At 47.6% G+C, this 27,725-nt stretch overlaps 2 protein-coding genes across 6 annotated transcripts in view; one reads left to right on the top strand and one right to left on the bottom strand.

The window, feature by feature from the left end:
- Positions 1-20,143, bottom strand: part of LOC135054546 (oocyte zinc finger protein XlCOF8.4-like) — a 106,378-nt gene extending 86,235 nt beyond the window's left edge. For 2 of the 5 annotated variants that reach the window (XM_063957692.1, XM_063957696.1), the window contains exons 1-6: positions 18,508-18,716; positions 12,384-12,420; positions 12,061-12,176; positions 8,998-9,189; positions 8,597-8,720; positions 8,280-8,423 (exon numbers count right to left, since the gene is read on the bottom strand). In XM_063957692.1, coding sequence (XP_063813762.1) covers positions 8,280-8,423; positions 8,597-8,720; positions 8,998-9,189; positions 12,061-12,138 — 538 coding nt within the window. In that variant the 5' untranslated portion in view covers positions 12,139-12,176; positions 12,384-12,420; positions 18,508-18,716. Of the gene's footprint in view, positions 1-8,279; positions 8,424-8,596; positions 8,721-8,997; positions 9,190-12,060; positions 12,177-12,383; positions 12,421-18,507; positions 18,717-20,051 lie in introns of those variants that run through there. The other 3 variants (XM_063957695.1, XM_063957694.1, XM_063957693.1) reach the window with 3 other exon arrangements.
- Positions 18,807-27,725, top strand: part of LOC135054543 (zinc finger protein 436-like) — a 46,973-nt gene continuing 38,054 nt past the window's right edge. Inside the window, exons 1-2 of the mRNA XM_063957688.1 lie at positions 18,807-18,927; positions 27,461-27,613. Of these exons, the coding sequence (XP_063813758.1) occupies positions 27,509-27,613 (105 nt within the window). The 5' untranslated portion in view covers positions 18,807-18,927; positions 27,461-27,508. The remainder of the gene's footprint in view (positions 18,928-27,460; positions 27,614-27,725) is intronic.

The raw sequence follows: 27,725 nt of genomic DNA, 5'->3' as shown, positions 1-27,725 counted from the left end.
GTAGAAATTTTATGGGATTGTTCTTCCGGGCTCAGAAGCACGAAAAAGCTTGAAAAACAGCTTTTTTTTTTTTTAACAGGGACAGCAGGACAATGTCCTGATCCTGACCCAACTCTTGTATGGCGTTGCATACTACCTCCCCGTCCAGAGGAGACTCGGTAAGATCTATTTGAAAAATCAGTGAGGGGAATCATCTGGAAACTCCAGTATATTCCCCTTGGGACTCTTTCCTTAACTCACTGGTCCATGTCCATTCCAGGACTGAATGAAGAGTATTAGACCTGGTCCCACCGGTGTGGGCTCCCGCAAGATAGACCCGGCGACATTCGGTGATAGAAACAGAGGATGATTTCTGCTTCTGCGAACTTGAAAAGGCTGCTGACCTCTTACCTTTTCACCTTCCTCTACCCGTCAAGGAGGGGAAAAACCGTATCCGTCCGGTCGAAATGACTGCATCCTACAAAAATGCATCACCCTCCGTTGTGAGGGAACATAGCTCAAGAAGGTAGACTTACCAGTGGTATCTGCCGAGATCAACTTAACAAAGCCATCCCCAAACCAGGTTTCATCTTCATAGGTAAGATACTCCAGTACTTCTCGGAGTCAGCCTCAGCATTCCATTGGTGAATCCACAACGTCCTAGCCGAGACCGCCATGGAATTGGCCCGCGAACCCAAGAGTCCTATACCTCTTGTAGTCGCACGGCAGTATGCTGCAATGTTCTAGAAATGACCCAACTAAGGAGTATCCCATCTCTCCCCAGGGTAATTATATCGGACGATAAGGTAACCGACCATTTTGAATACAAGCACTCCCCCATGCGCATGTAATGCAAATATAATCAATGCATATAATTAAAATATCATTTAGCTTCCTGTATACGATCCTTTGTGACAGGGCCCCGTGCAGAACAGGGGTTGACTCTCACTTTATTCTATCCACGGCGGGAAAAGAATAACACTCGGACTCCTCATGAGGAATAGAGACCAACTCGTCACGGCTGACCTAGAGCTTTCATCAGAGCAACCAGCACATGAAAAGGAATAACTTTACTTCAGCATTCATTATAATTTTTAATATGAATATACACGTTTAAATACACATTGTGACAAGAACACTGGGATAGTGTTTGAGGGCAGGTATATTTGTCCCAGGTTCTTGTCTTACATGTTTTAGAAAATGTTAACTTCTAGGAAAAATGCTTTTTGTTTTGTCTGAACCTTTTCAGTTTGCTGTAAAAGCTGGGAAAAGGCTCTGAGAGAGAGATAAGGCGAGTTCTAGACATTGGGCCCAGTTCGGGTCTTTGGCCTCACAGAGGGCTAATCAGGGTTTCAGCTGTGTAAGAGTGATATAGTGCTTCTAACCTGATTAGTATGGGCAGACTGCCTGGGAAGGCTGCAGGATCTGTGTGTGAGAGACACGCTTTCTGATGCAAGTAAGCTATACAGTATGTACTGAAGAACTCTGTGTTTTGTTTAGTGACAGTTAGGAACATCTTATGTTTAGTAAGTGCCAGACAGGCAAGGTATTTTTATTTTGGGGTTTGTTTTATTTTCTGTTTCAATAAAACTGGCCGGGATCAGTTGTACCAGAAACTGGACTTGTGTTGTTCCTCAGCTGCTGCGGGCTGCCATATTCCCCAGGAAAAGGCACCTTGCACCCCTACAGTGTTACAACTTGGTGGAGAATGCGAGCAGGCCGTTCTGCGCGTAAGTGAAAGCAGCAGCTTTGTGAGGCCTGCAGAAAACGGTGGTTTATGCAGATACAGCCCAGTGTGAAGTTACTGAGACTCACCCCTGAGGGTTTGATATATGTCCTGGGTAAAAGCAGCTGCAAAGCCGCCTGAAAAATCTGTTGACATGGAGGATCTGCTTAAAGCCTTGCTGCAAGCTACAGCGGCTCAGCAGGAGGCCAACCGACAGCAGCAGGTGGCAATGGAGGAAAATTGGAGACTACAGCAGGTGGCAATGGAGGAAAATAAGAGACAACAGCAGGCAGTTGTTGATGAACTTTACAGGCAACAGCGTCAGGATAGAGAGGCCTTAACAGAAGTGGTGCAGAGACTTGCAGCTCGGGTTGGAGATGTGGCCGTCAGTGCTCCAACCAGCTCTAGTTCTATACGAGCCAGTCACTTCCTGCAGAAAATGACAGAGGCTGATGATGTGGAGGCCTATCTGACCACGTTTGAAAGGACTGCCGAGCGTGAGAACTGGCCGAAAGCACAGTGGGCCAGTCTGCTGGCACCTTTCCTGTCAGGTGAGCCCCAAAAAGCTTACTTTGATTTAAGCCCTGCTGAGGCTCGGGACTATGATAAACTAAAGACTGAGATCCTGACCCGCCTGGGAGTCACGCTGTCAGTACGAGCACAACGGGTGCACCGTTGGCTGTACGCCATGGAGAAGCCTCCGCGCTCCCAGATGCACGACCTTATTCAGCTAACAAAAAAATGGCTGCAGCCAGAGACATTAACTGGTCCCCAGATGGTGGAAAGAGTCGTCATGGACCGCTACTTGAGATCTTTGCCCATGGTCCTGCGCAAGTGGGTGAGCCATGGAAACCCGGGTACTGCTGACCAATTAGTGGACATGGTAGAGAGGTATTTGGCAGCAGAGGAACTACTGATGACCACCCAGCAACCCATAGGTCCTCGACAGCGCCCTTCAGTAAAGACTGGTAAGACTGTTCCGTGGGAAAACGTTGCTGGGCGGTTAAGAGAACGCAAGGCTGGAGAGACTGTAAACACTGGCCCTGGAAACAGGCCAATGGGGCTAGAACGGTCTATGCTGCCCAAATGGGTTGATAATCGTGTGGTTAAATGTTTTAGGTGTGGTATGCCAGGTCATGTTATTGCCAATTGCCCAGTCACGCAAGAACCCATGCAATGTGATGCTGCCTTTGAATGTCGCAGAATGTCTTTCTTTGCTAGGTTAGCCTGTACTGTGGTACCTTCACCTGAGCTGGAAAAACAAATGTGTGATGTGTTCTTAGAAGGTAACCGGGTAGAGGCCTTGCTAGATTCAGGAAGTTTAGTTACCCTCGTGAAAGCTGGGTTAGTGAACCCCTTAAAGGTCCAGCAAATACCTATTGGGGTAACTTGCATACATGGGGATACCCAATATTATGCCACTGCTGAGGTGAATATAGAAACTTGTTGTGGGTCAGCAAGGGTTAAAGTGGGACTGGTCCCTACCTTGGTGCATGAGGCCATAATAGGGAGGGATTTTCCTCATTTTTGGAAACTGTGGGAATCACGGTTATCAACAGATGTGAGAAGTAAAAAAACAGTTGATAATACCGGTGATTTTATGGATGTACGTGGGTCTTCGGAACTTTCTGTCCCTTTGCCTTGTGCTAGTTTGGCTGGGGAAGTGACAGATGGGGAGTCCAGTGAGGACCCTCTTGCCGGGAACAGAGACATAGTAGTTAGAACTGAAAGCGTGCCTGACCTGGAGGTAAAGAAGGATCTGTTTGCGTCTGAACAGTTAAAGGATCCTACCTTAATAAAGGCTAGAGAGAATGTTAAGATTGTTAATGGGGAACCTGTGGTACCAGGTGACAGGGTTACGTATCCCCACATGGCCATCTGTAATGAGCTCTTGTACCACATTGTCAAAAGGGGTGAGGATGTGGTGGAACAGCTGGTAGTTCCCCAGCCTTATCGGAGAACGGTACTAGATTTAGCTCATAGTCACGTTACCGCAGGACATTTAGGGGCAGAAAAAACCACTGAAAGAGTTTTACAAAGGTTCTTTTGGCCAGGGGTTTATAAAGAAGTGTCTGAATATTGTTCCTCCTGTCCTGAATGCCAGTATCATGCCCCTAGACCCCATTTCAGGAGCCCACTAGTTCCCATGCCTATTATAGAGGTCCCGTTTGACAGAATAGCCATGGATCTCGTGGGGCCCTTGTTAAAGTCTGCTCGGGGCCATCAGTATATCCTGGTAATTATGGACTATGCCACTCGATATCCTGAGGCTGTCCCTTTACGCACTATCACAACCAAGGCGATAGCTAGGGAGCTGGTGCAGGTATTTAGTAGAGTGGGAATACCAAAAGAAATTTTGACTGACCAAGGTACTCCATTTATGTCAAGGATCATGAAAGAATTGTGCAAGTTATTTAAGGTCACTCACCTCAGGACGTCCATCTACCATCCCCAAACTGACGGGTTGGTGGAAAGGTTTAATAAAACATTAAAAAGTATGTTAAAAAAGGTTGTTGAGAGAGATGGGAAAAACTGGGATTGTTTGTTGCCCTACTTGTTAATGGCCATCAGAGAAGTCCCTCAGTCCTCTACGGGGTTTTCTCCATTTGATTTGTTGTATGGTAGACACCCCAGAGGGCTGTTGGATATTGCCAAAGAGACGTGGGAAGGACAGCCCACTCCTTATAGAAGCGTTATTGAGCATGTAACACAAATGCAGGATAGGATTGCAGCCGTGGTACCTGTTGTCAGAGAGCACATGGAACAGGCCCAAAGTGCTCAACAGAGGGTCTATAACCGGAGTGCCAAGATACGGGAATTTGCTCCTGGAGATAGAGTTCTTGTTTTGGTACCCACTGTGGAAAGCAAATTCCTAGCTAAATGGCAGGGTCCATTTGAGATTAGGGAAAAAGTGAATGAGGTTAATTACAAAGTATACCAGCCGGGAAAGAGAAAACCCGAACAGATCTACCATGTTAACTTAATCAAACCCTGGAAAGATAGGTTGTCTCTGTCAGCGGAGCCTTGCCCTTCGGTGTCTTCACCCCGGTTGCTTCCCGCAGTGAAGGTGTCAGAGACATTATCAGCTGATCAGAACAATCAGGTTAAAGAATTTCTCATCCAAAATAGGGAGGTATTTTCAGAGCTGCCTGGCCGAACGACCATAATAAAACATGACATTGTCACAGAACCAGGGGTCAGGGTTCATTTAAAGCCATATAGGATTCCTGAAGCTCAGCGAGAAGCTATTTCTAAGGAAGTTAAAACCATGTTAGAACTTGGAGTCATAGAGGAGTCTAACAGTGAGTGGTCCAGTCCCATAGTGCTCATCCCGAAGCCCGACGGTAGCATACGCTTCTGTAATGACTTTCGTAAGTTAAATGAGGTGTCCAAGTTTGACGCATACCCCATGCCCCGTGTGGATGAGCTTGTAGAAAGGCTGGGAACAGCCAGGTTTCTCACCACATTGGACCTGACCAAAGGTTACTGGCAAATACCTTTATCTGATAGCGCCAAAGAAAAAACAGCCTTTTCGGTTCCGGAGGGGCTGTACCAGTATAAGATGTTACCCTTTGGGTTGCATGGGGCTCCAGCAACCTTTCAACGGGCGATGGATAAAATTTTGAGGCCCCATAGAAAATATGCAGCTGCCTATTTGGATGATGTGGTAATTCACAGTACAGACTGGGGGTCCCATTTGGTTAAAGTACAAGCAGTACTGGACTCAATCAGAGAGGCAGGGTTAACTGCTAACCCAAAGAAGTGCTGCCTCGCAATGGAGGAGGTCAAATACTTGGGCTTCACCATAGGCAGAGGTCTGATTAGGCCCCAATTGAATAAAGTTGATGCTATTCAAAACTGGCCTCGTCCAGTGAATAAAAAACAGGTAAGGGCTTTTTTGGGAATTACTGGGTACTATAGACGGTTTATTCCTAATTTTGCGACCACAGCGGTGCCGTTGTCAGACCTTACCAAAGGGAAGCAGTCAAATGTGGTGAAATGGAACCCTGATGCAGAAAAGGCGTTCCAAGCATTAAAAGTGGCTTTGTGTTCACAACCGGTGTTGATAACACCAGATTTTTCAAAAGAATTTGTGGTACAGACAGATGCCTCAGAGGTAGGGATAGGTGCTGTGCTGTCCCAAACCAGAGATGGGGACGAACACCCTATCATTTATTTGAGTAGGAAACTCAATGAGCATGAAAAAAGGTATGCCATTGTGGAAAAGGAGGCTTTGGCCATTAAGTGGGCACTAGATACCTTGAGATATTACCTCTTGGGTAGACAATTCAGACTAGTGACAGACCATGCCCCTTTAAAATGGATGTATGTGAATAGAGGCAAGAATGCTCGTGTAACTAGATGGTTTCTAGCGTTGCAGGACTTTAAGTTTACTGTCGAACATAGACCGGGAACACAATTGGCCAACGCAGATGCATTGTCTCGCATCTTCTGTTTGGGGGCTACAAGTGTTCCGGCCCCTAGGTCGAAACAGGGGAGGGGGATATGTGACAAGAACACTGGGATAGTGTTTGAGGGCAGGTATATTTGTCCCAGGTTCTTGTCTTACATGTTTTAGAAAATGTTAACTTCTAGGAAAAATGCTTTTTGTTTTGTCTGAACCTTTTCAGTTTGCTGTAAAAGCTGGGAAAAGGCTCTGAGAGAGAGATAAGGCGAGTTCTAGACATTGGGCCCAGTTCGGGTCTTTGGCCTCACAGAGGGCTAATCAGGGTTTCAGCTGTGTAAGAGTGATATAGTGCTTCTAACCTGATTAGTATGGGCAGACTGCCTGGGAAGGCTGCAGGATCTGTGTGTGAGAGACACGCTTTCTGATGCAAGTAAGCTATACAGTATGTACTGAAGAACTCTGTGTTTTGTTTAGTGACAGTTAGGAACATCTTATGTTTAGTTAGTGCCGGACAGGCAAGGTATTTTTATTTTGGGGTTTGTTTTATTTTCTGTTTCAATAAAACTGGCCGGGGTCAGTTGTACCAGAAACTGGACTTGTGTTGTTCCTCAGCTGCTGCGGGCTGCCATATTCCCCAGGAAAAGGCACCTTGCACCCCTACAGTGTTACAACATATACACACACACACACACACACACATTTCCTATATATATATTATTTGTCAGGAAGAGCAGGGTCCCTAGTGACGTGAATACGTTCTTAATGTGTATGACACATGTACTGAATGCAGATGTTGTGGATCTAATCAGGAACATCATGGTCGACATAAGAAATAATATTCGTGTCGATATCAGGGAGTAGTAACTGGGCAAAATTACATTTCTGCGACCCCGAGGGGTCTGAGGGAAATATATTAATTAATATTACGCCCTCCACAAAAATTAGTACTTCTGTGTTCGAGCCACAGATCTATGCAACCGTGCCATACATATATATATACATACATACATACATACATACAGGTATAGCTTTCTGAAATGCATCACATTATCATGTCAATTTTTAGGGTCACCCACACACGTCTGTGTCTCCCATATAGTTTTCTCATTGAAAAAGCATACACCTACTGACATGTTGACACTTATTTACATGAACCAAGTACCATCAGGAGTCGGTGGTGCCGACAGAGACATTCCCATAGCCGTTCGTGGCAGAGCCCTCAGCCTCAGACATGCCGACTATAAGGGATAGACCCAGTACTTTCTGTCAGGGAAACACAGCAGACGTTTACCAGCTCTTTTACACCACACTCATTATATATTGTGCTTTATTTTTAGCATAACATGTGCCCCCCCCTCGTTTTCCACTGTGAACTGTTCAGCAGTGCTTTGGCAGGGCCAGCGTCTTTGAGGAGAAAATGGCGCTTATTAGAGCTGTGAGGGCTAAGCCACGCCCCCTTAATGGCGCGATTCAGCCCATTTCCTATATATTTATACTGGCGGAGGTTTGTATTTAGTGCGCAGGCACTTAATATCTCTCTTGCCAGTCTCTATCTGATGTATACATGCTGCCCAGGGCGCCCCCCCCCCCCTGCACCCTTGCAGTGCTGCTTGTGTGTGGAAGCAATGGCGCGCTGCGCGGTACCTCAGACAAAGTCTTCTGCCGTTACTGAAGTCTTCAGTTCTTCATTTACTCACCCGGCTTCTTTCTTCTGGCTCTGCAAGGGGGGTGACGGCGCGGCTCCGGGAACGAGCAGCTAGGCGCACCAAGTGATCGGACCCTCTGGAGCTAATGGTGTCCAGTAGCCTAAGAAGCAGAGCCTTTGAACTCACAGAAGTAGGTCTGCTTCTCTCCCCTCACTCCCACGAAGCAGGGAGCCTGTTGCAGCAGGTCTCCCTGAAAATAATAAACCTAACATAAAGTCTTTTCAGAGAAACTCAGTAGAGCTCCCCTGTGTGTGACCAGTCTCCTCTGGGCACAGAATCTAAACTGGAGTCTGGAGGAGGGGCGTAGAGGGAGAAGTCAGTTCACACCCATTCAAAGTCTTAAAGTGTGCCCATGTCTCCTGCGGATCCCGTCTATACCCCATAGTTCTTGAAGCATCCCCAGCATCCTCTAGGACGTATGAGAAATATATGGCTTATTTCTGTAACAAGTGTTTATTACCTGTGCTGATATCTGTAGGGATTTCCTCCTCCTTACACAGCTGATCACCCCTCACATACGTCTCTTCTCCCCCTATATCTTCTGCCTTCATATCAGTCACATACGTCTCGCCTTCTCCCTCAATATTTCTGGTACTGGGTCCATCTGTAGGAGACATACAGTGACTGAGTACAGCGTATATATGTGATTATCAGGTGATGTGTTTATATAGGAGAGTACAGTGTATATATGTGATTATCAGGTGATGTGTGTATATAGGGGGCCCCCATACCTGCTCCCCCCCCCCCCCCGTACAATAAATGGCAGTCTCTTCGTACCCAGTGATGTGAGGGGCCGGTGAGTCTCCATCATCATGTCCTTGTACAGACCACTGTGTTCCTCTATATACTCCCACTCCTGCATGGAGACATAGACAGTGACATCCTGACACCTTATAGGAACCTGAAACACAGAGTGATACAGTCATCACCCAGACACGTCCCCTGGTGTTACTGTATAATGCCCCATTCCCAGCAGTCACCTCTCCAGTCATCACCCAGACACGTCCCCTGGTGTTACTGTATAATGTCCCATTCCCAGCAGTCACCTCTCCAGTCATCACCCAGACACATCCCCTAGTGTTACTGTATTATGTCCCATTCCCAGCAGTCACCTCTCCAGTCATCACCCAGACACATCCCCTAGTGTTACTGTATAATGCCCCATTCCCAGCAGTCACCTCTCCAGTCAGCAGCTGAATGATCTTGTTGGTGAGATCCAGGATCTTCTGGTCCTTGTGCCTCTCATGTATCAATGAGTGAGGTGGAGGCACTGTGATGAGGCTCTGGGTCATGCTCAGTCCTCCTGACACACGGGGGTGACTGCTGGGTGTCTCACACTCACTGGATGTCTTCTTCACTACTGTGTAATCCTGTGTAATGAGGGAGATACCAAACATCACTCTATACACTCCCAGATCTCCTTACCTCCCCAGTCATGTCCCTGTATTATTACTATAGTAGTGTTCACTCTAGGCTGTTTTAGCAGGGCGCCGCGCCCTGCCCGTTTTTTAACAGGCAAAACCCGCCCTGCCCCTTTTGCGGCGCCCTGCTAGAACAGCCGCCCGCTCCATGCCCTCTCGGCGTGTATAGATGCCGTGCGCATGCGCGCGGCATCCATTCACGCATTGGGAGAGGGCTGGGGGAAGCCCAGCACCGACGGAGGTGCTGGGTACGCCCCCAACAGTGACGTCGCCGGCCACAGACGCTCTCTATAGTAGCGTCTGTGGGCCGCACCGCCCCCTAAAATTACGGAGGTGTGGCCACGCCCCCTAATTTGCGTGGCCGCGCCCCCAGCTTCGCCGCGCGCGCACACATGTGCCCCCGGAGTCCGGCGCCCTGCCCCTTTTCACTCCTAGAGTGAACACTACTATAGATATAAGTGATGTCACTGTGACACTCCCAGATCTCCTCACATCCCCAGTCATGTCTCTGTATTATTACTATAGACATAAGTGATGTAACAGTGACGCTCCCAGATCCCCTCACCTCCCCAATCATGCCCCAGTATTATTACTACAGATATAAGTGACGTCACTGTGACACTCCCAGATCCCCTCACCTCCCCAGTCATGTCCCTGTATTATTACTATAGCTGTAAGTGATATCACTGTGACACTCCCAGAACCCCTCACCTCCCCAGTCATATCCCTGTATTATTACTATAGATATAAGTGATGTCACTGTGACATTCCCAGACCCCCTCACCTCCCCAGTCATGTCCCTGTATTATTACTATAGATATGTGATGTCAGTGTGACACTCCAGGTTCCCCCACACCTCCCCAGCCATGTTCCTGTATTATTACTACAGCTATAAGTGATATCACTGTGACACTCCCAGAACCCCTCACCTCCCCAGTCATGTCCCTGTATTATTACTATAGATATACAGTGGGGCAAAAAAGTATTTGGACAGCCAGCGATTGTGCAAGTTGACCCACTTAAAAAGATGAGAGAGGTCTGTAATTTCCATCATAGGTACACTTCAACTGTGAGAGACAGAATCTGAAAAAAACACAGTAAATCACATTGTATGATTTTTAAACAATTTATTTGTATATTCTTGTGGAAAATAAATATTTGGACAATCATAAAGTATAACTCAATACTTTGTAATATAACCTCGGTTGGCAATTACAGAGGTCAAACGTTTCCTGTAGTTCTTGTCCAGGTTTGCACACACTGTAGTAGGTATTTTGGCCCACTCTTAAATGCAGATCTTCTCTAGATCGGTCATGTTTTGGGGCTGTCGCCGGGCAACACGGACTTTCAACTCCCTCCACAGATTTTCTATTGGGTTGAGGTCTGGAGACTGGCTAGGCCACTCCAGGACCTTGAAATGCTTCTTACGGAGCCACTCCTTAGTTGCCCGGGCGGTGTGTTTGGGGTCATTGTCATGCTGGAAGACCCAGCCACGTTCCATCTTCAATGCTCTTACTAAGGGAAGGGGGTTTTTGCCCAAAATCTCATGATACATGGCCCCATTCATCCTCTCCTTAATACGGATCAGTCGTCCTGTCCCCTTTGCAGAAAAGCAGCCCCAAAGCATGATGTTTACACCCGCATGCTTCACAGTGGGTATGGTGTTCTTGGGATGCCATTCATCATTCTTCTCCCACCAAACACGGCGAGTGGAGTTTATACCAAAAAGTTCGATTTTGCTCTCATCTGACATTCTCCCAATCCTCCTCTGGATCATCCAGATGGTCACTGGCAAACTTTAGACGGGCCTTGACATGTGCTGGCTTAAGCAGGGGGACCTTTCGGGCGCTGCAGGATTTTAATCCATGACGACGTAGTGTTACTAATGGTAACCTTTGTGACTGTGGTCCCAGCTCTCTTGAGGTCATTGACCAGGTCCCCCCGTGTAGTTCTGGGCTGATTCCTCACCGTTCTCGAGATCATTGAAACCCCATGAGGCGAGATTTTGCATGGAGCCCCAGGTCGAGGGAGATTGTCAGTGATCTTGTATTTCTTCCATTTTTTAATAACTGCGCCAACAATTGATCTCTTCTCACCAAGCTGCTTGCCTATTGTCGAGTAGCTCATCCCAGCCTTGTGCAGCTCTACAATTTTGTCCCTGGTGTCCTTAGACAGCCCTCTGGTCTTGGCCATGGAGAAGAGGTAGCAGTCTGACTGTTTGAGGGTGTGGACAGGTGTCTTTTATACAGATAACCAGTTCAAACAGGTGCCATTAATACAGGTAACGAGTGGAGGATAGAAGAGCTTCTTAAAGAAGAAGTAACAGGTCTGTGAGAGCCAGAAATCTTGCTGCTTGGTAGGTGTCCAAATATTTATTTTCTACAAGAATATACAAGTAAATTGTTTAAAAATCATACAATGTGATTTCCTGGTTTTTTTCCCCTCCAGATTCTGTCTCTCACAGTTGAAGTGTACCTATGATGGAAATTATAGACCTCTCTCATCTTTTTAAGTGGGTCAACCTGCACAATCGGTGGCTGTCCAAATACTTTTTTGCCCCACTGTAAGTGATGTCACTGTGACATTCCAGGATCCCCCACACCTCCCCAGTCATGTCCCTGTATTATTACAATAGATATAAGTGATGTCACTGTGACACTCCCAGACCCCTCACCTCCCCAGTCATGTCCCTGTATTATTACTATAGCTATAAGTGATATCACTGTGACACTCCCAGATCCCCTCACCTCCCCAGTCATGTCCCTGTATTAATAATATAGATATAAGTGATGTCACTGTGACACTCCCAGATCCTCTCACCTCCCCAGTCAGCAGGTAGATGATCTCCAGAGTAAGATGTAATATCCTCTCAGTCACGTGATTCCCGTCCTTGTCCATCCTAGTGTCCAGCCTCTGACTCCTTAATGCTCAGATATCTAGTAAAATAAATTAAAATTTTAAAAGCTATTTCTTAATAGTTATTTCTGAAGTGCGCACATATAAGCAGCGATTTACAGGGAATATATAGTCATTCCCAACTGTCGCTGCCCAGTGGAGCTTACAATCTACATTTCCTGCCACAAGGACACACCCACCCATAAACACACACACGGTGTATTAGTGAAAGAAGCCGAATAGCCTACCTGTGTGTTTTATTAGTGTGGGAGGAAACCAGAGAACCTGAAAAAAAAACCAGATGAAAACACAGGAGAACATACAAATCCACACCAACAGAGCCTTGGTCAGGAATTGAATTCACACCACCACCAGTGCTGTGAAGTAGAAGTGCTGTCCACTACGCTATCACGTTGCCTATATAAACATAAGCATACACACTACCACTAAGTCCCCCTCATACCCAGAGCCATTGAGTCATGGTCAGTGCTTCTCAGAAGTTCCTCTGACCCAGCTACAATGGCTCCTCAGTGACCATCACACGGCATTGCTGGAGGTTACATCAATGATCCTCTCATAGCCAAGAGCCCTGGATCTCCAAGACACATACTTAATGCAATTTGCCTGAGGAAGAGGACCTGATCCGTGTATAGGGGAGGGTGCATAGAGGGTGCATACTCCCTCTGTTAGTGACTTGGTAACCATGGTTGGCTTGAGACTTCCTGGGTGACAGGGTTATAGTCCCCTCCCTTGAATTCATGAGGTTGCCCCAGTGTTCCATAGTTTGGGTGACTTGCTATTGTGGACTGCTTATAGTCAGATTCACTCCGTCTATGTCTTGCAGGAACCCCTGCTGTGGAGACACAATATTCCAGTTATACCCATGATATGGAGACACCTAATCCGGGAGCCCGAAGAGATGGAATTAGTATCCTAAAACCATTTCCAGAAACTCGAACAGATAGAACTAATACTCTAACATCTATTCCAGCAGCCAGATTGGATGGCAAATGTACTGTGAGACCCAGTGGGGCAGCTGGAAGGGATGGCCAAGGATCTTGCAGCCCTATTCTAGCAACTGGAACGGCTGGATAACACACTCAGTGCTCCATTCCAGCACCTAGAACAGCTGTATAACACACTCAGAGCTTCATTCCAGCACCCAGAACAGCTGGATAACACACTCAGTGCTCCATTCCAGCACCCAGAATGGCTGTATAACACACTCAGAGCTCCATTCCAGCACCCAACACGGCTGGCTAACACACTCAGAGCTCCATTCCAGCACCCAGAACAGCTGGATAACATAGTCAGAGCTCCAATCCAGCACCCAGAATGGCTGTATAACACACTCAGAGCTCCATTCCAGCACCCAGAATGGCTGTATAACACACTCAGAGCTCCATTCCAGCACCCAGAATGGCTGGATAACATACTCAGAGCTCCATTCCAGCACCCAACACTGCTGGCTAACACACTCAGAGCTCCATTCCAGCACCCAGAACAGCTGTATAACACACTCAGAGCTCCATTCCAGCACCCAACACGGCTGGCTAACACACTCAGAGCTCCATTCCAGCACCCAGAACAGCTGGATAACATAGTCAGAGCTCCAATCCAGCACCCAGAATGGCTGTATAACACACTCAGAGCTCCATTCCAGCACCCAGAATGGCTGTATAACACACTCAGAGCTCCATTCCAGCACCCAGAATGGCTGGATAACACACTCAGAGCTCCATTCCTGCACCCAGAACAGCTGTATAACATACTCAGAGCTCCATTCTAGCACCCAACACGGCTGGATAACACATTCAGAGCTCCATTCCAGCACCCAACACGGCTGGATAACACGCTCAGAGCTCCATTCCAGCACTCAGAACATCTGGATAGCACACTCAGAGCTCCAATCCAGCACCCAGAACGGCTGTATAACACACTCAGAGCTCCAATCCAGCACCCAGAACGGCTGTATAACACACTCAGTGCTCCATTCCAGCACCCAGAACAGCTGTATAACACACTCAGAGCTCCATGCCAGCACCCAGAACGGCTGTATAACACACTCAGTGCTCCATTCCAGCACCCAGAACAGCTGTATAACACACTCAGTGCTCCATTCCAGCGCCCAGAACAGCTGTATAACACACTCAGTGCGCCATTCCAGCGCCCAGAACAGCTGTATAACACACTCAGTGCTCCATTCCAGCGCCCAGAACAGCTGTATAACACTCAGTGCTCCATTCCAGCGCCCAGAACAGCTGTATAACACACTCAGTGCGCCATTCCAGCACCCAGAACAGCTGTATAACACACTCAGAGCTCCATTCCAGCACCCAGAACAGCTGTATAACACACTCAGTGCTCCATTCCAGCACCCAGAACAGCTGTATAACACACTCAGTGCTCCATTCCAGCGCCCAGAACAGCTGTATAACACACTCAGTGCTCCATTCCAGCACCCAGAACAGCTGTATAACACACTCAGTGCTCCATTCCAGCGCCCAGAACAGCTGTATAACACACTCAGTGCTCCATTCCAGCACCCAGAACAGCTGTATAACACACTCAGAGCTCCATTCCAGCACCCAGAATGGCTGTATAACACACTCAGTGCTCCATTCAGGCACCCAGAACGGCTGGATAACACACTCAGAGCTCCATTCCAGCACCCAGAACGGCTGGATAACATACTCAGAGTTCCATTCCAGCACCCAGAACAGCTGGATAACACACTCAGAGCTCCATTCCAGCACCCAGAATGGCTGGATAACATACTCAGAGCTCCATTCCAGCATCTAGAACGGCTGGATAACACACTCAGAGCTCCATTCCAGCACCCAGAACAGCTGGATAACACACTCAGAGCTCCATTCCAGCACCCAGAATGGCTGGATAACACACTCAGAGCTCCATTCCAGCACCCAACACGGCTGGCTAACACACTCAGAGCTCCATTCCAGCACCCAGAACAGCTGGATAACATAGTCAGAGCTCCAATCCAGCACCCAGAATGGCTGTATAACACACTCAGAGCTCCATTCCAGCACCCAGAATGGCTGTATAACACACTCAGAGCTCCATTCCAGCACCCAGAATGGCTGGATAACATACTCAGAGCTCCATTCCAGCATCTAGAACGGCTGGATAACACACTCAGAGCTCCATTCCAGCACCCAGAACAGCTGGATAACACACTCAGAGCTCCATTCCAGCACCCAGAATGGCTGGATAACACACTCAGAGCTCCAATCCAGCACGCAGACTGGATAACACGCTCAGAGCTCCATTACAGCACCCAGACTGGATAACACGCTCAGAGCTCCATTACAGCACCCAGAACGGCTGGATAACATACTCAGAGCTCCATTCCAGCACCCAGAACAGCTGTATAACACACTCAGAGCTCCATTCCAGCACCCAGAACAGCTGTATAACACACTCAGTGCTCCATTCCAGCACCCAGAACGGCTGGATAACACACTCAGAGCTCCATTCCAGCACACAGAACGACTGGATAACATACTCAGAGCTCCATTCCTGCACCCAGAATGGCTGTATAACACACTCAGAGCTCCATTCCAGCACCCAGAACGGCTGGATAACACACTCAGAGCTCCATTCCAGCACCCAGAACGGCTGGATAACACACTCAGAGCTCCATTCCAGCACCCAGAACGGCTGGATAACACACTCAGAGCTCCATTCCAGCACCCAGAATGGCTGGATAACACACTCAGAGCTCCAATCCAGCACGCAGACTGGATAACACGCTCAGAGCTCCATTACAGCACCCAGAATGGCTGGATAACATACTCAGAGCTCCATTCCTGCACCTAGAAAGGCTGGATAGTATAAGAGGAATGCGGGGGGGGGGGGGGGGGGGGTGTTATGCGCTCACCTAGTGTGCGTGTGAGAAGTATGTGTAAGATGAGAAGGAAAGAAAAAGGAGGCAGAAAGATGAAGAGATAAAAGTAAACAGAAAAGGAAGAATGGATTAGGAAAAAAGAAAGAAAGACGAGAATTGTGTTAATGGATGTGTGAAATAATACAGAATGTGGCTGAATGAAAAGTGTTTTATTATTCTGACTGCACACTAGTAATGGAAGTCACAGTGCTTCCTGATGTTCCAAGAATGGCAGTGTGAGTCCAATAAAAATCCAATAAGAGTAAATTTAACAAGGAGGTGCAGGCAGTGTCACTCATATGCAGGGGCCCCTGTAAAAGGAGTATCGGGGAGTCTTTTAGGGAACAGTTTTGTTGCATAGGCTCCTAATCCCGGAGCCTATGCCCCCTGATGGTGATTGCACTGCACCTAGTTGTAGATAAATGGTGAGTCTCTGGGGCGGTGTGGCTGCAGCTGCCGCCGGGCCGCGGTCCGGATCTCTGTTCCTTCTCACGAGCGGTGTCGCTACTCTCTGCACTTGCTTCCGGGTGAAGTCACGTGACCGTCCGTCACACTGGGCTGCGCCGCCTCTTTCCTCCCGTCCGGGAGTGGGGAGTGGGGGGAGGAGGAGGAGGAGGAGCTCTCTCTGTAGTCCGCTGTGTAATTAAATAATATGTGGGTGAGTGTGCACTGCGGGCACACACTCACACTGGCGGTATGGGTGCCCTCCAACGTGTTTGGGCCTGTTGAGGCCTTTGTCAAGGATGGCTTTAGTGTGCTGAGTGTTCTTTTATAACACAAAAAGGGTCCTGCGCCAATCAATGTCCAGTGGGAGTGTCTTCTCCATGACTGACAGTATCAGTGTCCATAAGTATCACAGTGGGCGTGTGTAGAATCCTCAGAGTATTCCTTTTGTAATTAACACCATGTCTATTGCAATAAGTCCGCATAATGAATCTACCTAACGTAGGAAACAACAAGATACAAACGGGTGTGGTTCGTTTTATCGACAGTATCTAGGTCGACAATGTTTAGGTCGACCACTATAGGTCGACAGTCACTAGGTCGACATGGATGGAAGGTCGACAGGGTTTCTAGGTCGACATGTGCTAGGTCGACGGGTCTAAAGGTCGACATGAGGATTTTTTTTTTTTTTGGTGTCGTTTTCTTCGTAAAGTGACCGGGATCCCAAATTAGTGCACCGCTTCGCTCGCCATGCTTCAGGCATGGTGCCTTCGCTCCGCACACTTTACCGTTCCAATCGTAATCCGCGTGGATCGTTAAGTATGAAAAAATTCAAAAAAAGAAAAAAAATGTGAAAAACTCATGTCAACCTTTAGACCTGTCGACCTAGCACATGTCGACCTAGAAACCCTGTCGACCTATAGTGGTCGACCTAAACATTGTCGATCTTCAGACCGGATCCCGATACAAACACAAGAGACATCCACCACAGAACAAACATGGGGGAACAATCTGTTAGACCTCAAGGCAGGATCAGAAGCTCAGGAGTCTGCCTGACAACAGACACAGCATTACCAAACATGACAGAATTAACGAGGATGCAGAGGGCAACACATCAAACAAACAAAGACACAAACAGAGATATTAAACAGGAGTAATTAAACCTACTCTATTTAATCTAAGTAAGCACTCTTTTGTTGTTATGGCGCATATGAGGAGAGTGGGGCTGGGAGGTTTCATGTCACTGGTGCTGTGGGGAGAGTGTGGCTGGGAGAGAGTCCGTCACTATTGCTGTGGGGTGAGGTGGGATCCTGTCACTGGTGCTGTGGGGAGAGTGGGGCTGGAAGGGATCCTGTCACTGGTGCTGTGGGGAGAGTGGGGCTGAGGGTCACCTCTAGGGGTTTTGCCACGAAAGTTACCAGTGAGAGGAGGACATGAGTGTGGCAGAAGAGCCTGACGGTCAGTGGGAGGATATAAGTGACTGCCAGCCAGAGTACAGCGTGGAGACTCGCCTTAAGGGGGCGGAGTAGTGCAGCTGCGTGACCGAGTACTGGTGGTGCGGATCAATGTCCGAGTCTGTATTATGGTAACGGCGGGGTCTGCGCCACCTGTATTACAGTAACGTCAGGGTCTGCGCCACCTGTATTACGGTAACGGCGGTGTCTGCGCCACCTGTATTACGGTAACGGTGGAGTCTGCGCCACCTGTATTACGGTAACGGCGGAGTCTGCGCCACCTGTATTACGGTAACGGCGGAGTCTGCACCACCTGTATTACGGTAACGGCGGAGTCTGTGCCACCTGTTTTACGGTAACGGCGGAGTCTGCACCACCTGTATTACGGTAATAGGACACTAGAGTGTCAGCCACTTGTACAGGGATAATGCAGCACCAGAGACTGCTCCAACTGCACCAAGGCACCAGAGGCTGCTCCCCCTGTAGTACAGCAACCTGACACCAGAGCAGCTCAGCCTATCTATAGAATAATAATAATAATAATAATAATAATAATAATATCATTACCTGCTGCCAGACACAGCAATGGCTGCTCTTTGCTCCTGCTGGAAAGATAGAAGGAAGGCGGAGCCCAGACCAGGGGAAAATGGCCGCCGCTCTTGACGTCACTAGATGGCCGGGAAAACTATTGCTGATGCAGGACTGGTCTACAAGAAAATGGCCGCCGGCCTCCTGCACTGAGGACATGTATAGTAATGTTAATTACAGAGGGCGGTGCTGTGGCCGAGGTGTAAAGGGAGGTGCCAGTCACCAGGAAGCAGCCTATGCCATTCACAATCTACTTCCGGCCTGTGGGGGCCAAGCTTACTTCCGTTCTCGGCAGTCCACCTTATTTCCGCCCTATGCGTTCCACTTTACTTCCGGTCTGTGCGTTCCACACACAGAAAGAGAGGTTTCATCGACTGCAGCAGTGGCCGTGGTGATCAGGTAATGGCGTCTTACTATACAGGAGGAGCAGCCTGTGGTGTCCTGGTATTATTATTATTATACAGGAGGAGCGGCCTGTGGTGACCTGTTATTATTATATTATTATTATACAGGGGGAGCGGCCTGTGGTGTCCTATTATTATTATTATTATTATTATAATACAGGAGGAGCGGCCTGTGGTGTCCTGGTATTATTATTATACAGGGGGAGAGGCCTGTGGTGTCCTATTATTATTATTATTATACAGAGGCAGCGGCCTGTGGTGTCCTGTTATTATTATTATACAGAGGGAGCAGCCTGTGGTGTCCTATTATTATTATTAATCAGGAGGAGCGGCCTCTGGTGTCCTATTATTATTATTATTTTCTCTGACGTCCTAGTGGATGCTGGGAACTCCGTAAGGACCATGGGGAATAGCGGCTCCGCAGGAGACTGGGCACATCTAAAGAAAGCTTTAGGATCACCTGGTGTGCACTGGCTCCTCCCCCTATGACCCTCCTCCAAGCCTCAGTTAGATTTCTGTGCCCGACGAGAAGGGTGCACACTAGGGGCTCTCCTGAGCTCTTTGTGAAAGTTTTAGTTTAGGTTTATTATTTTCAGTGAGACCTGCTGGCAACAGGCTCACTGCATCGTGGGACTAAGGGGAGAAGAAACGGACTCACCTGCGTGCAGAGTGGATCGGGTTTCTTAGGCTACTGGACATTAGCTCCAGAGGGACTGTGACGACGCTGCCGGCCAATTCCACAAATACGCCAATTTGAGAATTGCCGCATGCGCCGTACGGGGGTCAATTTTGACACACGGGATTATTTAAATACTTTCAGCTGCCACCAGCAAAGACTTTTCAACGTATTACGGACATTGCAGGCGTCTTTAGCTTTACCTGTCACACACACACTGCAATACTTAGAAAAATAGATAGGCGTGAGCCACACAGGCGTTGGAGTTCATAAGAACAACAGGATCAGAACTAAAATTAGGATTTTAATTTCAAGAATACTTCAGAGCTTTGGTTACAAAAAGGTTACAAAGATTATTAAGAATATTTTAAAAACACACACAGAATACAGCAATCTCAATAAATGAAAAGGAAATAAAAACGTACAGAAACCTCTACACTTACGCAAACAAGTTTTAAGTATTTCTGTTGTGGGGGACTTCACAGAAACTCAGGTCACCTCCAGCATACTAGCTGTATCCCCAAGAGATCACACTCCTATTTTCATGAGTGGGACAGATATAGTCTCCAGCTTCATCAGGCCCCCTCCCTTGGGATTTTTAACCACTTTCCTGCTGGACAAAACACCTACACCAGGTTTTACATACTTGGTGCTTGGCTACAGCCAAGGGGGGAGGTAATGAGTATACTGTAGCAATCTCTTTCAAAGAAAGCAAGGTTTATGACATTAGCCAGGAAACAGGATTCCTGGTCTGTTTACAGCCCCTCTGTTGATACAACAACAAATGGCCTTATCAGCCCTCAATGTCCAGAGCTTGCAAATCTCTGCTTTTGATGTAGGAATGTCATCTCAAACTTTATGGACTGCAGATCTCTCTTGGCCTGGACCTATGGGGGTCAAATGCAGGACATTGCATGTCAGCCATGTTGTCACATCTCGGCTGAAAGAATACAAAATTATATATATACAGTCACTTGAAAACATTATTGGTGATTATTCCTGCAGGTAATCACCACACCTTAGATCACATATCATTTGTGAGCCTCCTTTCTCTATTCAAACGTGACAGGGACGATCACAGGTTCAGCCTGGATGGGTCCCGGAGCCGCGCCGCCGGCCCCCTTACAGAGCCAGAAGAGCGAAGAGGTCCGGTGAAATCGGCGGCAGAAGACGATCCTGTCTTCAGATAAGGTAGCGCACAGCACCGCAGCTGTGCGCCATTGCTCTCAGCACACTTCACACTCCGGTCACTGAGGGTGCAGGGCGCTGGGGGGGGCAGCGCCCTGAGACGCAATAAATCGATAAAACCTTATATGGCTAAAATAAATGCATCACATATAACTCCTGGGCTATATGGATGCATTTAACCCCTGCCAAAACATATAGAAAAACGGATGATAAGGACGCCGAGAAAGGGGCGGAGCCTATCTCCTCAGCACACTGGCGCCATTTTCCCTCACAGCTCAGTTGGAGGGAAGCTCCCTGGCTCTCCCCTGCAGTCACTACACTACAGAAAGGGGTTAAAAAAGAGAGGGGGGCACAAATTAGGCGCAGTATATAACAATACAGCAGCTATAAAGGGAAAAACACTTATATAAGGTTATCCCTGTATATATATAGCGCTCTGGTGTGTGCTGGCAAACTCTCCCTCTGTCTCCCCAAAGGGCTAGTGGGGTCCTGTCCTCTATCAGAGCATTCCCTGTGTGTGTGCTGTGTGTCGGTACGTTGGTGTCGACATGTATGAGGAGAAAAATGATGAGGAGACGGAGTAGAGTGTCTGAAATAGTGTTGTCACCCCCTAGGGGGTCGACACCTGAGTGGATGTACTGTTGAAATTGCGTGACAGTGTCAGCTTTGTATAAAAGACAGTGGTTGACATGAGACAGCCGGCTACTCAGCTTGTGCATGTCCAGACGTCTTATACAGGGGCCCTAAAGCGCCCGTTACCTCAGATACAGACGCCGACAGGGGTACTGACTCCTGTGTCGACGGTGAAGAGACAACCGTGATTTCCAATAGGGCCACACATTGCATGATTGAGGCAATGGAAAAAGTTTACACTTTTCTGATAATATGAATACCACCAAAAAAAGGGGTATTATGTTTGGTGAGGAAAAACTTCCTGTAGTTTTCCTGAATCTGAGAAATAAAATGAGGTGTGTGATGATGCGTGGGTTTCCCCCCGATAACAATTGATATTTTCTAAAAAGTTATTGGCAGTATACCTTTTCCCGCCAGAGGTTAGGGTGCGTTGGGAAACACCCCCTAGGGTGGATAAAGCGCTCACACGCTTGTAAAAACAAGGGCTCTACCCTCTCCTGAGATGGCCGCCCTTAAGGATCCTGCTGATAGAAAGCAGGAGCGTATCCTAAAATGTATTTACACACATACTGGTGTTATACTGCGACCAGCAATCGCCTCAGCCTGGATGTGCAGTGCTGGGTTGGCGTGGTCGGATTCCCTGACTGGAAATATGATATCCTAGATAAGGACAGTATATTATTGCCTATAGAGCAATTAAAAGATGCATTTCTATATATGCAGGATGCACAGCGGAATATTTGCCGACTGGCATCAAGTATAAGTGCGTTGTCCAATTATTCCAGTAAAGTGGTCAGGTGATGCGGATTCCAAACGGCATTTGGAAGTATTGCCTTAAAAGAGGGGATGTACCCCAGGTCGCCTCTCAAAATAAGACGCCGTATTATCAGGCGCAGTCCTGGTTGGCAGGCGGACAAAAGGGTTCCTCTTTTCTGCTCGTGACAGAGGGAGAGGAAAATGGCTGCAGAGATCAGCCAGTTCCAAGGAACAGAAACCCTTTTCCGCCGCTGCCAAGCCCTCAGTATGACGCTAGGGCTTTACAAGTTCAGGCACGGTGGGGTCCCGTTCTCAATGAATTTCAGTGCGCAGTGGGCTCACTCGCAAGTAGACCCCTGGATCCTTCAGATAATATTTCAGGGGTACAAATTGGAATTCGAGACGTATTCCCCTCGCCGTTTCCAAAAGTCTGTTTTACCGACGTCTCCCGCTGACAGGGAGGCAGTTTTGGAAGCCATTCACAAGCTGTATTCCCAGCAGGTGATAATCAAGGTACCCCTCCTGCAACAGGGAACGGGGTATTATTCCACACTATTGTGGTACCGAAGCCAGACGGCTCGGTGAGACCGATTTTAAAATCTAAAATCTAAAATCTTTGAACACTTGCATACAGAGGTTCAAATTCAAAATTGAGTCACTCAGAGCAGTGATTGCAAACCTGGAAGAAAGAGACTACATGATGTCTCGGGACATCAAGGAGGCTTACCTTCATGTCAAAATTTACCCTTCTCACCAAGGGTATTTCAGGTTATGGTACAGAACTGTATCAGTTCGGACGCTGCCGTAGGGATGGTCCACGGCACCCCGGGTCTTTACTGAAGTAATGACCGAAATGATGATATTCCTTCGAAGGAAGGGAATTTTAGTTATCCTTTACTTGGACGATTCCCTGATAAGGGTAAGATCCAGGGAACAGTTGGAGATCGGTGTAGCACTATATCAGGTAGTGTTGCGGCAGCACGATTGGATTTTCAATATTCCAAAATCACAGCTGGTTCCGACGACTTGTCTTCTGTTCCTAGGGATGATTCTGGACATAGTCCAGAAAGAAGGTGCTTCTCCCGGAGGAGAAAGCCAGGGAGTTATCCGAGCTAGTCAGGAACCTCCTAAAACCGAACCAAGTCTCAGTGCATCAATGCACAAGGGTTCTGGGTAAAAATGGTGGCTTCCTACGAAGCAATCCCATTCGGCAGATTCCACGCACAGTGGAACCTTCTGGACAAATGGTCCGGGTCGCATCTTCAGATGCTTCAGCGGATAACCCTGTCACCAGGGACAAGGGTATCCCTCCTGTGGTGGTTGCAGAGTGCTCATCTTCTAGAGGGCCGCAGATTCGGCATTCGGGACTGGGTCCTGGTGGCCACGGATGCCAGCCTGCAAGGCTGGGGAGCAGTCACACAGGGAAGGAATTTCCAGGGCTTATGGTCAAGCCTGGAGACATCTCTTCATATAAACATTCTGGAACTAAGGGCCATTTACAGTGCCCTAAGTCAAGCGAAACCCCTGCTTCAGGGTCAGGCGGTATTGATCCAATCGGACAACATCACGTCAGTCGCCCACGTAAACAGACAGGGCGGCACGAGAAGCAGGAGGGCAATGGCAGAAGCTGCAAGGATTTTCGCTGGGCGGAAAATCATGTGATAGCACTGTCAGCAGTGTTCATTCCGGGAGTGGACAACTGGGAAGCAGACTTCCTCAGCAGACACGACCTTCACCCGGGAGAGTGGGGACTTCACCCAGAAGTCTTCCACCTGATTGTAAACCGTTGGGAAAAACAAAAGGTGGACATAATGGCGTCCCGTCTAAACAAAAAACTAGACAGATATTGCGCCAGGTCAAGGGACCCTCAGGCAATAGCGGTGGACGCTCTGGTAACACCGTGGGTGTACCAGTCAGTGTATGTGTTCCCTCCTCTGCCCCTCATACCAAAAGTACTGAGAATCATAAGAAGGAGAGGAGTAAGAACTATACTCGTGGTTCCGGATTGGCCAAGAAGGACTTGGTATCCGGAACTTCAAGAGATGCTCACGGACGAACCGTGGCTTTTACCTCTAAGAAAGGACCTGCTCCAGCAAGGGCCTTGTCTGTTCCAAGACTTACCGCGGCTGCGTTTGACGGCATGGCGGTTGAACGCCGGATCCTGAAGATCCCTACCCTGGTCAAGGCCAGGAAAGACGTAACCGCAAAACATTATCACCGCATTTGGCGAAAATATGTTGCGTGGGGTGAGGCCAAGAAGGCCCCTACAGAGGAATTTCAACTGGGTCGTTTTCCTCCATTTCCTGCAAACAGGACTGTCTATGGGCCTAAAATTAGGGTCCATTAAGGTTCAAATTTCGGCCCTGTCGATTTTCTTCCAAAAAGAACTGGCTTCAGTGCCTGAAGTTCAGACATTTGTAAAAGGGGTACTGCATATACAGTCTCCTTTTGTGCCTCCAGTGGCACCTTGGGGATCTCAATGTTGTGTTGAGTTTCCTAAAGTCACATTGGTTTGAACCACTCACCACTGTGGACTTAAAATATCTCACATGGAAGTGACGAGTTAGCCCTGGTTTCAGCCAGGCGGGTGTCAGAATTGGCGGCTTTATCATATAAAAGCCCTTACTTAATATTTCATTCTGAAAGGGCAGAATTGAGGACTCGTCCTCAAATTTTCTACCTAAGGTGGTTTCTGCATTTCACGTGAACCAACCTATTGTGGTACCTGCGGCTACTAAGGACTTGGAGGATTCCAAGTTGCTTGACGTGGTCAGGACCCTGAAAATACATGTTTCCAGGACGGCTGGAGTCAGAAAATCTGACTCGCTGTTTATCCTGTATGCACCCAAAAAACTGGGTGCTCCTGCTTCTAAGCAGACGATTGCTCGTTGGATTTGTAGTACAATTCAGCTTGCACATTCTGTGGCAGGCCTGCCACAGCCAAAAATCTTAAAATGCCCACTCCACAAGGAAGGTGGGCTCATCTTGGGCAGCTGCCCGAGGGGTCTCGGCTTTACAACTTTGCTGAGCAGTTACTTGGTCAGGAGCAAATACGTTTGTAAAATTCTACAAAGTTGATATCTTGGCTGAGGAGGACCTGGAGTTCTCTCATTCGGTGCTGCAGAGTCATCCGCACTCTCCCGCCCGTTTGGGAGCTTTGGTATAATCCCCATGGTCCTTACGGAGTTCCCAGCATCCACTAGGACGTCAGAGAAAATAAGAATTTACTTACCGATAATTCTATTTCTCGTAGTCCGTAGTGGATGCTGGGCGCCCATCCCAAGTGCGGATTGTCTGCAATACTGGTACATAATTATTGTTACCAAAAAATTCGGGTTATTGTTGTAGTGAGCCATCTTTTCTAGAGGCTCCTCTATTATCATGCTGTTAACTGGGTTCAGATCACAAGTTGTACGGTGTGATTGGTGTGGCTGGTATGAGTCTTACCCGGGATTCAAAATCCTTCCTTATTGTGTACGCTCGTCCGGGCACAGTATCCTAACTGAGGCTTGGAGGAGGGTCATAGGGGGAGGAGCCAGTGCACACCAGGTGATCCTAAAGCTTTCTTTAGATGTGCCCAGTCTCCTGCGGAGCCGCTATTCCCCATGGTCCTTACGGAGTTCCCAGCATCCACTACGGACTACGAGAAATAGAATTATCGGTAAGTAAATTCTTATTATAATACAGGTGGAGCTGCCTGCGGTGTCCTGGTATTATTATTATTATTATTATTATTATTATTATTATTATACAGGGGAGCAGCCTGTGGAGTCCTATTATTATTATTATTATTATTATTTATTTATTTATTTATTTATTTATTTATTTATTTATTAACAGTTTCTTATATAGCGCAGCATATTCCGTTGCGCTTTACAATTGGAACAACAGTAATAGAACAAAACTGGGTAAAAACAGACAGAGAGGTAGGAAGGCCCTGCTCGCAAGCTTACAATCTATAGGGAAATAGGCATAGATACACAAGGATTGATGCTACCTATTGCATAATGGTCCACCAGATTGCTAGGTTCTTAATGGGTTGTATGATGATACCCCACAAAGTTATCCAAGTGTCAGGAGGGTGTGAGACTAAAGAAAGACATGATAAGTGATGTTATGAATACTCTACAGAGGATGTAATTAGATAGGGAAGCACTGAAGGTTATGTGGGTGGGTCTGGAATTTGATAGGCTTGTCTGAAGAGGTGTGTTTTCAGGGAACATTTAAAGGTTTGGAGACTAGAGGCGAGTCTTACTGTGCGTGGGAGGGCATTCCACAGAGTGGGTGAAGCCCGGATAAAGTCCTGTAATTTTGAGTGTGAACAAGTAATGCGTGTGGATGAGAGGCGTAGGTCTTGTGCAGAGCGGAGAGGTCGGGTAGGGAGATATTTTGAGATGAGTGAAGAGATGTATGTTGGTGCAGTTTGGTTAATAGCCTTGTATGTGAGTAAAAGTATTTTATATTTAATACGGTAGAATACCGGTAACCAATGGAGGGACTGACAGAGCGGATCTGCAGACGATGAACGCCTGGCAAGGAAGATTAGCCTCGCAGCTGCATTCAAAATGGATTGTAGTGGTGAGAGCTTATGTTTGGGAAGACCGGTCAGGAGACTATTACAATAATCAATGCGGGAGATAATGAGAGCATGGATTAGAGTTTTTGCTGTGTCTTGTGTAAGATAAGGGCGTATTTTGGATATGTTTCTTAGATGTATGTAACATGATCTTGAGACAGATTGAATGTGGGTAACAAAGGACAGTTCAGAGTCAAGAATGACACCTAGGCAGCGAGCTTGTGGGGTAGGGGTGATTGCAGAGTTCTCAACAGTGATACAGGGGGAGCGGCCTCTGGTGTCCTATTATTATTATAATACAGGTGGAGCTGCCTGTGGTGTCCTGTTATTATTAAAACCCTAATCCCTATTCCTAATTTCCCCCGTGTCAGGAGTGTGTAGTAGATGTGTGTCAGACTCCCGGCCATGAGGTGTGCGGTGTAAACGTTTAGCAATACAGCATTGTGTGACAGTCACTGGGGCGTCTTATGAACCTGGGCCGCTCCTATGACCAGGGCTGTATGGGGATAGAAAATATTGGTTAATTTCTAGGATATATTAAAACAGAGAAGATGAAGCAGATGTGTGAGGAGTCTTATGTGTGACCAGGACTCTATGACATGGGGGATAAAGGAGGGCTCACCGGTTACTCAGTGCTTGTTATTTGTGTATATTACATGTGTGCTCCGTGGTGTTTATTTTAATTATACTTACTCCTAGACCACTGAGCTGTGAGGAACCAGAGTGATTACTAGACGTCACGTGAGGATGAGATGCGTCACTGATTCCCTGAGGATGGACAAGGACGGGAGTCACATGTCTGAGAGGATCCTAAATCTCACCCTGGAGATCATCTACCTTCTGACTGGGGAGGTGAGGAGATCTGGGAGCGTCACAGTGACATCACTAATATCTATAGTAATAATACAGGGACATGACTGGGGAGGTGAGGAGATCTGGGAGCGTCACAGTGACATCACTAATA

Source organism: Pseudophryne corroboree, chromosome 3 (assembly GCF_028390025.1).
Source record: "Pseudophryne corroboree isolate aPseCor3 chromosome 3, aPseCor3.hap2, whole genome shotgun sequence".
Taxonomy (NCBI): Eukaryota; Metazoa; Chordata; class Amphibia; order Anura; family Myobatrachidae; genus Pseudophryne; species Pseudophryne corroboree.
The sequence above is the reverse complement of the archived record's forward strand: the minus strand, read 5'-3'. Positions and strand labels throughout refer to the sequence as shown.